At 43.2% G+C, this 12897-nt stretch overlaps 2 protein-coding genes across 7 annotated transcripts in view; both read right to left on the minus strand.

Annotated features, from left to right (window-relative positions):
- Positions 1 to 5538: 5538 nt before the first annotated feature.
- On the minus strand, positions 5539 to 9191 carry LOC118786172 (secreted frizzled-related protein 3-like). The gene is made up of 7 exons (XM_036541250.1): positions 8286 to 9191; positions 8037 to 8075; positions 7717 to 7776; positions 7231 to 7296; positions 6754 to 6958; positions 6573 to 6636; positions 5539 to 5652 (listed from the first exon to the last, which is right to left on the minus strand). Exons 1-7 carry the CDS (start codon positions 8737 to 8739, stop codon positions 5578 to 5580), a joined length of 963 nt encoding a protein of 320 aa, XP_036397143.1. The 5' UTR covers positions 8740 to 9191; the 3' UTR covers positions 5539 to 5577.
- A 2225-nt stretch (positions 9192 to 11416) lies between these two features.
- The window catches only part of LOC118785552 (nck-associated protein 1), a 31305-nt gene continuing 29824 nt past the window's right edge, over positions 11417 to 12897 (minus strand). For all 6 annotated transcript variants that reach the window (XM_036540295.1, XM_036540294.1, XM_036540293.1 and 3 more), the window contains 2 exons: positions 12462 to 12551; positions 11417 to 11834 (listed from right to left, as the gene is read on the minus strand). In XM_036540295.1, coding sequence (XP_036396188.1) covers positions 11718 to 11834; positions 12462 to 12551 — 207 coding nt within the window. In that variant the 3' untranslated portion in view covers positions 11417 to 11717. The remainder of the gene's footprint in view (positions 11835 to 12461; positions 12552 to 12897) is intronic.

Consider the following 12897-nt stretch of genomic DNA (forward strand, 5'->3'; position numbering starts at 1 on the left):
ATTCGACATAATCGTAAAATGTAGTGCGCAATGAATCACACTTTTAAAGTCTTTGAATTTGGTTAACAGTCAAATAAAATGCTAATAGCTTATTTTTACATTACAGTGTTTGTTTTGTTCCAATATATTTTAAAATTGGAGGACAAAAGTCCACACAACAAGAGTGAAAAAAACGGGGAGAAATGGCCTTAATGAGCTACCTGTGCCCAGTTTCCTGTGGCTTTTAGAGATGCCCAGCAGTCTGTTAAACTCACTGACTTACCTCATTCAGGTACTAAACACGTTAATCCCCATTAAGACCGCTTTACCACAGATAAAAGAGTAAGGAGTGTTGAGTGTTGGGAATGATGGAGATAAAGGAAACCGGAGAGGCCTGTGCTTGTAAATGTATTGATTTATGAAAGGAATGCAGTTTACTGTATTCATCTACCTGCTCTGTTGGTAGGTGCAAAAAGGGGTTGCAAAAAGGTAGTGAACTTTTAGACTGGGTTGATGGTAAAAAAAAAAAAAAAATGAAAAAATAAATGAAATTACTGTTTAAGAGTTTTGGAAGGTGTTGAAGAGAGGTGCTGGGAAGGTAATTAGCAGCCATTACATTTTTCATTTTGTATATTTGGTGCATACGCTGCTTTTAATTGGAGCTCCTGAAGATGCCAGACACAAAAAAGACTCAATTAGTTCAATTATCTCCTCACAAACTGCCAACAATAGCCCCCCTGTATTCTGAGCATCTCTGGAGATCTGTGGGCCGTGTCTGTCTTTTAGCTTATCTGGGGCTTAGTGTTATACCCCGACTTTACCCAGTGGCCTCTCGGCTGTGTGAACAGGGCTAAGAAAGCCGTTTAACATACGGTGGTCAAAGAATGCTTGTGTTCCAGTGATAAATCAATTAACATGCAGAGGCTGGCAGTCCATGGGCAAACAGTCTATAATAACCAGCGGCTTGTAAGCAGGGGACAATACCCACCAGGTGCTTGCTTAGCCGCAGGGGCCAAGTCCTCTGTGTGAGTTCGGTGTTTGGAGGGACTGTGACGAATCCTTTAGTAGAGGAACGAAACAGCAGTTCCCTTGGCTTCTAAGGCTCATGATGCCATCCCTCACTTCCCCCACAGAAACCCTGCTCCTAAGCTCCGTTCCTGTTCCGCTTTCTGGAGCAGCAATGTTTAGGCCCTCCCGAGCAGGCTAATCATTTTCTGGGTACATAAATGCCAGGGTGTTCGTGCCCTGGCCTCTTAAGATGTCATTAAGATGATCGGCCTTCAAACAGAGTTTAGGAAACCTCTGCCCGCCTTTGACCTCATTAAAGGATCATGTTGTCTTTCGGTGAGGGGGTGGGAGAAAATGAGCCATTTAGTGCAGCCCGCACAGCTGTGTTAACACAGCGACCGGAGCAAGCGTAAGCGGGTCTGAAGACAGTGCGTATCTGTGCTGCGTTTCTGCTGTCAGCAGCCCAAAAGCACACCTGCTGCGGGGACTGTTCTCGTACAGGCCTGCGCTCACAGCCCTTCATCTGCAGTATTTCATACACCATTTCCAGTGTTTGACTAGAAATCATATATTAATTACAGCAGGATTTTTTGATGCTGTGATTAGAGCAAGGTCCTCAAATTTTTTTCCAGACCGCTCCATTTAGCTTTCCTCTATTAGCCGTCTTCCAGCTGCAGTGATGTTCACAGCATTGTCATGACTACAAGGAGTTAGTCGAGGTGACATCCCAACATGTCAAAGTTCTGCCGGGGCATTTTAAATCTTCAGTTGTGTTTCCCGCCGTGTGCTTGGCACGCCGATCTTGTTGCAGCTCTTTTTCCTGCATGGCAGATATAGATGAAGCCGTGCTTAGTCGTTGTTTACTTCTGTGGATACATCGTTTGCTTTATTTGCTTTCATTGGCTGCTGGCAGCTTGGAGTGAGAGGACAGCATTTGACTCAGGAGAGATACAAAGTACAGAAGCACTGGGCTGTTACTCCACTCCACGGGTAACAAACACTCTCAGATTGCAGTGGATAAAGAGGATAAAACATTTTGTGTTCAAATGATTATTATTATTGTAATAATGATCTTTATGCTGACATTTGTCATCTTGGCAAAATGAGATTTGAACTGTTTTTAGGAAAGTTCCTTGGAACCTTGGCTCTTTCTGCATTTGAAAAGCTCTGATCAGATTGCCTAAGCACCAAGGAACTGAACACAGACACTTTTTATGGAAATGCCAAAAAAAAAACTTCACATGAAAGCACAGTGACATTAACTCAACCTGTAATCATCAAGGGGTTCTACTGAAGTTCAAAGAGATATTTAGAAATAGAGTTTGTATGATTACAGTTCTTAGGCCTTTGTGTTTATAGAAAAATGGAAAAAGAGCAGGCTTACCTTTATCACTTTATCAAAGAAACATTTCCAAAGCACTTTTTCTTTTTTCCTTCACTATTGCTGACGTTCAAATTGTTATCTAAAGATAAGATTCAAATGAAACTCACAAGGGCCTGCTTTGTAGTGATTTCTTGCACATGCTGTTTTTAGTACCCTTTAAATTAATACAGTTTAGTTTTGGATTTCCATTGCCTGTTGCCTACCAATTAAAGTACCCACTGGAACAAAATCATCAAGCAATTAAGGAGTGATTTGGCTCCTCTGCGCAGGGGGAATTTGAAACATGCCCTGCGGTTTCGGTACAGCTTTAAACATGTGTTTCTGATCACCCGGCATATTCATGAAAGCCTGCCCTGGTGTCACAGGAAATGAAGAGAAAGGGAAAGAGACCCAGAAGAACAGTTTTCCCTGTCAGCAGTTCTCCATGGTGTGAAATACAGGGGATGCATTATTCTTTGCGCCTCTCTCTCCCTCCCTCGCTGTGGAGCGCTGATGAGTTGCTGCTCCATCGAGGGGCTCAGCTCACGGGGCGGCTAACCTCGTCAGCGATTTTTGGAGAGCACCGCACACGGGACGGGTGTCTCCCCCCCCATGATCCAACCAGCTCTGATTGCTCATTGGCGCAGAAAATTAATGACCTCTTCTGAGAGCACTGAATCATGGGAAAACAGACCTTTACCATTGATCCCCTCCTCAGGGTCCAATGAAGACTCTGCATATGAGTTATTATACTGTAATAAGCCATTCTGAATTACAGCTCGCCTCTCAGTCAGATTACAGAACTAACCTTGAATTAGTTTTATAAGGTATATTAAACCGCAGTTTGGCTTCTGTTATTCTTGCGTTGATCTCTCATAAAAAGGGATATTCATGCATTAACAGATGCCAGATAATAAACACTTGCACTAGCTCTGACCTAGAACTATGTGATGTGGTTACAGCTAGCTATAACTACACAGTTATGGTAGCCATTAAATATATATTTCTTGTAGTCTTGCAGCATGTTGGAGGCTGGCTTTGTTCGTGTTGCTATTCCAGATGCTTAATCAGCAGGATAACGCCACTCTCCAAAGCTTACACCAAAAGATTTACATCACTCACATAGAGTTTAATGGTTCCCACATGGTGCGTAATCTCAATAAATTAAAATGTGATGGTGGCAGACCCTTTCCACAGGCGAATTGATTGCTGGGGCATTCTGTTCTCCTGGTCATGACGTTGTGAAATACGGCACAGCAACAAAGTGGTCAAGATGGCCGCACGGAGAAGCCATCAGCGAGACGGTGAGGTTCGTTTATGTCATAATAAATAAGGCAGTTTGTGTTCGTTTTCCCATAAAACACTCACGCTCTGTGATTGAGTTTGGCCCTGTGCGTAAATTTCTCTGAGAGTTAATTTCCAGGCCCATCTCCCTCTCTGTGAGTGATGAGGACAGATGAGGAATGGCTTTGGGGAGGGAGTGGAGCTCTGTATATTCAGGAGCATCACTCCTTGATTGGGGAGTTTTTTTATGCTGTTGTAATGTGTTTAGGCTCAGTATCAAAGCCCACACAACCGCACAGACGCAAACACATGTGGGCATACTCAAATCCTGTGTTTACAGATCCGCAGAGATTATTTTCCCATCAGCAGTGACCTCTGTTATCTGGCTGTGGGATACGATTTCTACACTTGTGACGTCATTATTCTGAGAAACAGCTACCGTACCTTGAAATGCGTGTCAAAGCAAATACCTGCTTTTTTAAGAGAACGTACAGCTGATATCTGATTGATGGAGAAAGGCCTGAGGCCCTGCAGTGAGCGCTTTGCTGAAGGGCCTCACTGCAGGATTCTCAGCTTATGGTAAGAACCACTCTGCCTCTGAACAGAACATCACTTCACATCGGACCTCAGCACTTTGCTAACCTTTACCGTGATGGGGTAAACACTCCGTCTCCCAGGGGGGGGCAGTGCTTTCAGAGTGCGGGGCTGGGGGTTTTGGGGGGGGGCTGTGTATCGATGTGGACTGACTCCAGACTCCCAGTGCGGTCAGCTCACAGGTGAGTGACAGCGCGGGGACCAACACTGTCCCTATTGGTCGGCACAATGGGCGGAGCACTGTCACTGAATAAGGTGCTTAACATGGGCTGCACGAGTAAATACCCAGCTGTGTAAATACCCCACACGCACAGCCTCAATCTCCGTGGATAACAGCATCTGCTGAACAAATAAATAAGGCAACTATAGGCTCACAGGTAACCGAGTCACACTGAAGCCCTGCTAACAGTGGGACCATTCCCAACAGAACGGTTTAATATAATCCCCGGATGAGTAGACTGCACTAGATCTGACAGTACAACAGTCACACCAGCCAGACAGTATCGAGAGATGGTTCACTTCAGCTTTGTTTAATACAAGCAGTGTTGGAGTATGTCAGACCAGAGTAACTAAACGGAAAATAAAGTTAATGTAAAGTTCAGTGGAAAAACAGTACAGTTAAAATGACAAGGGAAAGTTGTCAGACATGTAATATGCCATATTACGTGAGTTATAGAAAATTAAATTCAAGGAAACAAAAAGTGTAACAGATCTGCAGAAACATTGTGCATAATTTCCCTTTAAAATGAACATTTTACAATAAACATATCACTTTGTTTTGTCATTGATACATTCACTCCAAGTCCTGAATCAACCTGACTTTATCTTTGAGACCACAGCCCAAAAGCTGACTTTTTCTCCATTGATTGATGTGTTTCATCCTCTCGTGGGAATACAACATGCAGCTGCATACAGGCTGGCTGTCGGCTTCAGATCCGTTCGTCTTTACTTTAAAGGCGTAAAGCTGAACGCAGCTTTAGTGAACGCAGTGAGAGACGTCCCCTTCAGCCAGGGCAGGGCCTCGGATAAACACCCAGCCGTCCTCTTCAGACCCCTCACGGCATCACACGCTGCGCTGCAGAAGTTTGCACAAAAGCCTCACTCTTCCCCCAGCTCCTGCGCTGTGGGCGTCTCCAACACCCCTTACACAGCACTAGCAAGCAAACGTTACAAAAAAATTATAAACAGCGAAAAAAAAAAAAAACATCCAACATCACACAAATGCTACATTCAACTAAAACTCAAATAAGGTGACAATCAAAAAGAACGTGCAATAGTGCATTTTTTTCAGCTGTCTCCAATCTGCTGGTTTCTGGGTTTGGTCCGGTTCCCGTCCCCGCGCTCTCGCTTCAGTGTCGGGTCCGTCTCACGCCGCTCCTCCCAGAATTCCCTCGGCTCTGACTGCGGAGAACCTGGTCCCATCGCTGAAAGCAGAGTCACGCGGCATTGGACTGCACGGCTCACTCCTTCACATTACGTTTACCTTACAGTATTGCTGTTTAGCAGAGGCTCTTATCCACAGTGAACTACATAGGTTACAATTTTATCAGTTATAACAGCTGGTTATTTACTGAGGTGATTGTGGGTTAAGTGCCTTGCCCAATGGTACAACAGCAGTCTCCCAGCGGGGAATGGAACCAACAACCTTTAGGCTACGAGCCCTGCTGCTTACCTCTATGCCACACTGCTGTCCAGCAGCATTTGAAAAGGAGACTGGCAACCTTGAGCCTGATACATTAAGCCACATCACAGTGACTGTGTCTGAAGGGTGCAGGAGGCCTGGATTTGCAGTAATTATTGATTGTACTTTGAATAACTGGTTTTAAAATGGCTGCTTTCACTGATCAAATGAAGAACAAACAAACTCTTTAGGGATTCCAACAGCTACAATAATGCCACTTTCTGTCAGTTTGCCTGTCTTACATGCACCCTGGAAAAATGATTCATTTCTCGACTGGCTGCTTCTCCTCAGCTGTCAAATACATCCTGTCTGTTCTTTATTCCACGTTTAAAAAAGCACCCAAAGGTTACTTTACCCAGGCCCTACACGGCCTTTGAAAAGAAGAGAGAAATTCACATCCTCACCATACCCTCCGCATTTCAGTTAAGGAAAATACTTTTTTCTTAACTGAAACTGGACAAACTTCATAATTCTGGCAACTTTACTCTACACTCTCAAATTGAGCAAAGCTTAACTTTTGGCCTGATATTTTCAGCCTGTTTCTGAGCAGTAGAATATAGGTAATTTAGGGTAAACCTGGGCGCATTAAACACGTCTTTTCTTGTATATAACCACCACTTCTTTATGGCCCTCGAAAACTATGCAGGTGGCTCGTGCCAATACCTTGACTTTCTTCGCCATGCGATCCTTCCACTTCTGTGCAATTGATCCTTCAATGAGCAACAACCTGGATGGAATCGACAAAGTAGCACAACAACGTATTAGAGAATCGGGCTACAGCGGCAACATTAACTTAAAAAAATGTTCTGTGTTCATGAACCGAGGCCAGTGCACAGAGCCGTACCTGGAGCGCTCCTCGTTCTCGTAGCCCATAATGATGTACTCCTGGTTGGCTGCGAGCGGGGGGCACAGGCAGCCCGAGTTGTAGTGCAGCGTCACCGTGTCCCGGGGAATGTTGACGAGGGAGGATTTCAGCACGTCTCTGACTTCGACCACGGCACTCAGGTCGTGATTCCGGCTCGTTATTTCTTTAACCCTCGCTCGAATGACTGGAAATTGAGAATGAAGGAAAATGCCGATGTGTTTGGGTCAGAATCGTTGGTTGTACAATGTTTCCTCTGTTGTCCGATTACAATAACGACTGACCTTTCTTTCCTGGTTAAACAATTTTTTAAACTACTACATGTTGTAATAAGGTTTGGTTTATGACAGTTGACAAGATAAATGCATATAATTTGCGACAACCCAAGTAAAAATGTTTCTCCAATTAGTTCTTTTCCCCATATACTCTATGGCAGAATCGCTCAGCATTAAAACTTACCATAATTGTAATTATTCCTTAAATATGTCTTCAGAGCAAGTTTTACTGTTGTGCACTTGCATCGCTCTGAGGAAGACGAAGAATATTTAATAATATTAATAATATTTAATAATTTAACTTCAACATAGACATCAAATTACAAAACACAAAGCACTGAAATGAACACGTAAAGATTACACATATATTCATATAAATTTTATGAAGACCATCCAAGAATATAAATGACCAGAGATTATTTATGTTATTGTTTAGCATACCATAAAACCATCTTGACTAGTAAATTATTTTCCTTTTTATAACACATAGAGATCTAATGTCTTATAAAAACCTAATAACATATCAGTACCCTATAATCTCTGTACCAATACAATAATCCAGAACAGCTATGCATAAGTAAAAAAGACAACTACTACTACTACTACTACTACTACTAATAATAATAATAATAATAATCATAATAATAATACTAAGATACTAAGTACATACCACCGTTGGAGCCTCTGCAGTTGCCATTGTGAGAATCCATTGGAAAGTCTGGCGATGACTCTAAAGCGATGAAGGACTGTGTTTAATTTTTCTTGTTTCTGTTACATAGATTGCTCTCATAAGCGCAGTGGCTGCAGGGTCCCTGACCTGTATGTAATTTCGCAGCTACGACTTCCATAAAAATGAACAACCACCTCTCACTTGGATCAGCACAAGACAAACTTATCGGGAGAACATTTCTGTTGTTGGTGTATGACAGTGATTTAAAAACTTAATTGACAAACTTTATTCATGCGCTGGTTAAAAAAGTAAAACCTTACCTGGTGAGCATTTTGAGAAGTCTTGGTAATATGGATTGTCTTCAGTAGTGCAAGACAAAATATAATCAAGTAGGTATTTGTTAATGCCAACCGCAAACACAACTAATAGTACCAAACATTGACAAAATGGTCATAATCGTAAACAAACCTAATTACTACTATCATCATTATAATCGTCGCTGCTCTTACAGCTGCTACAGTAATATACTAACGAATGATGAAGATGGTTTATAATGCTTTAGCCTTTACCAGGTCCTTCAGCTTTGACGATAGCCTCCGGTGAGATACAGACGCCGCGGTCATACACAGGCAGCTCCTCGCAGGCCAGACTCTCCGGCCATGTGTGGTTGTATTTCTTCATGACCGGCTCGCAGCCGCACTTCGCCCGCTCGCACACCGACTTGCAGGGTTTGATGGGATCGTGCTGGAAGTCGATGGTGCAGATGGGCGCGTACATCGCGCAGAGGAAGAACAGCAGGTCCGGGCTGCACTGGGTCCCCAGCAGACCCTCGAACTGCTCGATGGCCAGCACCGCGTTCGCCTGCGTGCTGTGGTGAAGGTGGTTCGGCATCTTGGTCATGTTCCACGGCATCTGCTTGCACATGGGGATCCGGATCGGCTCGCATGCCGCCGCTCTGACTCGGGGTATCCCGACGAGGCATACAACAGCCAGGAGACTGACGCACAACTCGCATGCAAACATATTGAGTCAAACTAGCATTAAAGAATAAGGGCGAGCTGCTAGAATTTACTGTCGTGTCAGTTGAAGAAGCTGAGAAAGTCTATATGAATTCATCCATACAGGTGGAAACCACTCAAGTTGGCAAAATGCAAATCAAAACCTTTTTGAAACTATTTGCCAGCTGACATGCTTACGCTTCCATACTCCCAGACACAGTCCAGGCGCTCATCCTTTGTGCTTTCTTTAAGAAGTAAAGATGGAATCCTTTGGAAAGTGGACGCATCTGATGATGCCCTATCTGTGCATCCTCGTGCCTCGCTGACTCCACAAGTCCATCTCCACGCGCCGCGCTGACAGTCTCAGCTGGTCTCGCTCTGCCTCCCTGTCGCGCGCGCTGCTTTTGCTCGTGCTGTGTATCTGGCCTCACGCGCTGCTTTTGCTCGTGCTGTGTATCTGGCCTCACGCGCTGCTTTTGCTCGTGCTGTGTATCTGGCCTCACGCGCTGCTTTTGTTCGTGCTGTGTATCTGGCCTCACGCGCTGCTTTTGCTCGTGCTGTGTATCTGGCCTCACGCGCTGCTTTTGCTCGTGCTGTGTATCTGGTCTCACGCGCTGCTTTTGCTCGTGCTGTGTATCTGGCCTCACGCGCTGCTTTTGCTCGTGCTGTGTATCTGGTCTCACGCGCTGCTTTTGCTCGTGCTGTGTATCTGGCCTCACGCGCTGCTTTTGTTCGTGCTGTGTATCTGGCCTCACGCGCTGCTGCTGCTGGAGCTGATCTGGCGCGCGCTGCTGCTGCTGCTTCTGTGGCTGGAGGTCGCGGTCCGGTGGAGTGACTTCAGTCTCCAGGACCACGTGCTTTTAGCCTGCAGACCACAGTCAAGCCCGACCCTCCTCCTCCAGCTCCCACCTTTAAAAGCTAATACGGTCCGGGCACACATTCCATTTCTTCCTTATCCTTTCTTACCCTCGGATGTAAAATATTTTGCTAGCAGTCTTTTGCACAGCGGAAACAAATTTTCCACAGAACACGAGTAACTGCGTTTGCAATGGATGAGATAAAATAGAAGCCATGCGTAGTCCGCCTGGAACATTAATGAAGCCTGATTTATCTTAACTCAATTTAAAGAGAGTTAAGGATAACAACTGCGTGAATACACATCCAAATAATACATTTAGATAGCTGTCAAAGGTGACAATGGGAGCCAATCAAATATAAATTGGTAGGAAAGTGCAGAATGATCAATTACATTTTCTTTTTCAATGACCCGTGAATCATTTTGCAGATGTCAAAGGTTTACAGTCACTGTAGGGTGTACTGCCTGTGTTTCAGCAGAACAAACAGCTGCTTGGGAGACAGTGGTCTAGTACTTTCATCAAACAAACCGGATTTTAAAATAAACAACAGGCATGAGGCCATTAACATTTTAAAACATTTATTTAATACTCTAAAATTGCCCACTACGGCAAGAGCCAGTAAATGATGGATAAGTCGACGGTTGGTACACGTATCTTCATTACTGATGTTAATGAGCTCTGGTAATCTCTCACCTCACAGCAAATGAAGCAGAAGGGCCTCTAGTTTATCCATGTCTGCCATTTCAGATGAAATTTACTTTTTCTAAAGCAGACATACAGTAGCAGAAACTCTCACTCTGCTCAGATATTTGACTCACATCCAGTCAACAGTTCATGTAGCCTGAAGCGTTCAGGTTGCAGTATGTGTCCCAAAGGACGATAAACCACAAGCTGATTCGGCTTCACAAAGAATGCACTGTGAACTGAACATAAGCAAACCAGTTTTTCCCACTGTGAGAAACGGCAATGACAATAGAAGTCTTTCAGGTGGTCACTTTGCAGAGCAATCCAACTCTCTGGTAGGTCTATTGGTTTATGATGACAAATTTCATCCAAATTCAAATGAATTTTGAATCCAAGATCATACTCCCAAACTTTAAATAGTACAGCACCGTGCCAGTTGCCTTCCCCAAGTACATTTAATGCCTTTACTAAATTGCTTTGCACTTACATGGTTAACAATATCATTTAAAATGTGTGACGTGACTATCATACTGCAAATGATACATTGTGTACATTGAGTCTGTAGTTATGGTATTTCTGTGTGTAAGTGCGTGAAGGATGCCATTGAAAGGAAATGAGACTAATTCAGATTAACACAGGCAGGCAATGGAGGCTGGATATAACCTAATGTTTATTTATGTTATGGAAGGTACACTGGAATCTTCAAAAAATTTAAAACATATAAAAAAGTGGTTAAGGGAGAACATTTTATAAACATTCAATAAATATGTAAGAATGTTTATTATACCATACAGACAGGTACACCGCATGTGTTAATGCCGGCCCGGCATCATGAAGGTTAGTTTAAAAAAATTAGACTATGCTTTGTACAAACAACACCATCTGTCTTTTATATTATGTAGTTACCAACAATTCTGCTTTGATCCAAACCCAAAATGAGATGCCATTGTGTCAATAATTTGGCAAATATTCCAAAAGAAAATAAAGTGTAAAAAATGCAAATCCACAGAAAAAAATGCACATTAAAACCCACACAGACAAAATCTAGAGCCATCTAAAAATAATCACGGCGAACCATTGAAGCATTTGTTAATAAACAAGCAACATATTCTGCATGATTGAAGATAATTAAATTCACCTCATTGCCCCTTAAGTGTTCTTGTTCTTTTTATGTATTTTTTTTAATCTGAAGCACATATGTTTTTTTTTTTTCAAAAATGTAATTTAGTAGTGTATCTAGTGCTCCTCAACCAAGCTTATAGGTTACTATTACTGTTATAGGAAACAACTGGTCATTAATACAATTTTATGAAAAAGGTCTGATCCCACAAAATTCTCGCTGTTTTCTTAAGACTCTCATGTAAAACAAGCCCCACAGTGGTCTCTGCTCCCAGGGGCCCCTGCTGTCCACTATGCACCGACTGGCCCCTGACGAGGGACTCTTACGCTGAAACGGAGTCTCTTACGCTGAAGAGGTGATGCTCTGTTTGTAGACTGCATGGTAGGCGTTTCTCAGCAGGACATAGGGGAAGCAAGACTCCAGCAGGTCCATGGTGAGGAATGGAGATTCTTGCACAATCTGGCGCACACACACGGGAGAAACGGTACACTTGTGACAAGGAACACACAAAACAGTACTCTGCAATTCGCTGAATAATGTCTTTTGAGTCTCTTTGTTTTCAGAGAGAATTATTTTTTTTGAAAACCTGCCTGATTACAGTACAGATGGTGCATCCTAATATCCCAGGAGTTTCTCTTCACTACACAGAGCTATTAATCTCAGTAGATTATTCTTCAGAGGCAATCACATCACTCTTGCAGATGAGAAGACTCATCATCACATGCTGTAATTGGCTGCGATGCCGTAATTTCTGTAATACAGTATACCAGTAATCCACGATCTATGACTAGCAAGAAACTACCAAACTGTTATGTAATATCTGGCTTCAAAAAACTGGACAATTCCCATGATTTTAATGGTTATCAACAGCATCCAGAAAGCCCTCCGCTCATACAGTTGGGCAGTATATCCAACTGGTGATCCTTCCTTTTCCATTACATATTCCATCTCTACAGTTTTTTTACAGCCATATCCATTTTTCCACACAATACAAAAACACAAATAAAATGCTTAAATCCCGCTGACGTGAGGGATGTTTTTGGGGAAAAAAAAACCCGTGTTGACCCTGCAGCTGCACTGACTCACCATATCAAGAAGCAGGTAGACAGATTCTCTGTTCCGCGTCGTGCTTTTGTCTGTCTCCTGGCCAATCTTCAACAGGCTGGATGAGGCCAGCTGAACGGCACAACAACGTTACAACAACGTTACAACAACGTTACGCAACAACGCATCACTGCCACTTTGTGCTCTACTGTGTAAAAAAACGAGAAGGGGAAAAACTTTCTGCTTTAAAACCGGGGAAAAACATTCATATTTCAACACCCCTGTTATAAAATGCTTTTGAGAAGCTTAATAAAGATGCGGAGCAGACACTGTAAACTCGGCTCCTTGGCAAATGTTAGAGTAATTCCACTGTAAATAGGCAAAATAGGGTAAATGGGCCTTCACCAATGAACAGAAGCTCAGCCTTCCAGGAAAATACATCCAGCATAAAAGAGAGGACTTTTATAGAATTCTAATG

The sequence above is a fragment of the Megalops cyprinoides genome, chromosome 11 (genome assembly GCF_013368585.1).
Source record: "Megalops cyprinoides isolate fMegCyp1 chromosome 11, fMegCyp1.pri, whole genome shotgun sequence".
NCBI classification, from domain to species: domain Eukaryota; kingdom Metazoa; phylum Chordata; class Actinopteri; order Elopiformes; family Megalopidae; genus Megalops; species Megalops cyprinoides.

What these genes read in the sequence shown, in the direction of transcription:
- LOC118786172 (XM_036541250.1), bottom strand. Translation starts at nt 8,739, where the DNA reads ATGTTTGCATGCGAGTTGTGCGTCAGTCTCCTGGCTGTTGTATGCCTC. An exon ending in CTTCTCAAAATGCTCACCAG is followed by an intron (nt 7,777 to 8,036) that starts GTAAGGTTTTAC and finishes TCATCGCTTTAG; the next exon opens with AGTCATCGCCAGACTTTCCA. An exon ending in GCATGGCGAAGAAAGTCAAG is followed by an intron (nt 5,653 to 6,572) that starts GTATTGGCACGA and finishes CTCTGCTTTCAG; the next exon opens with CGATGGGACCAGGTTCTCCG.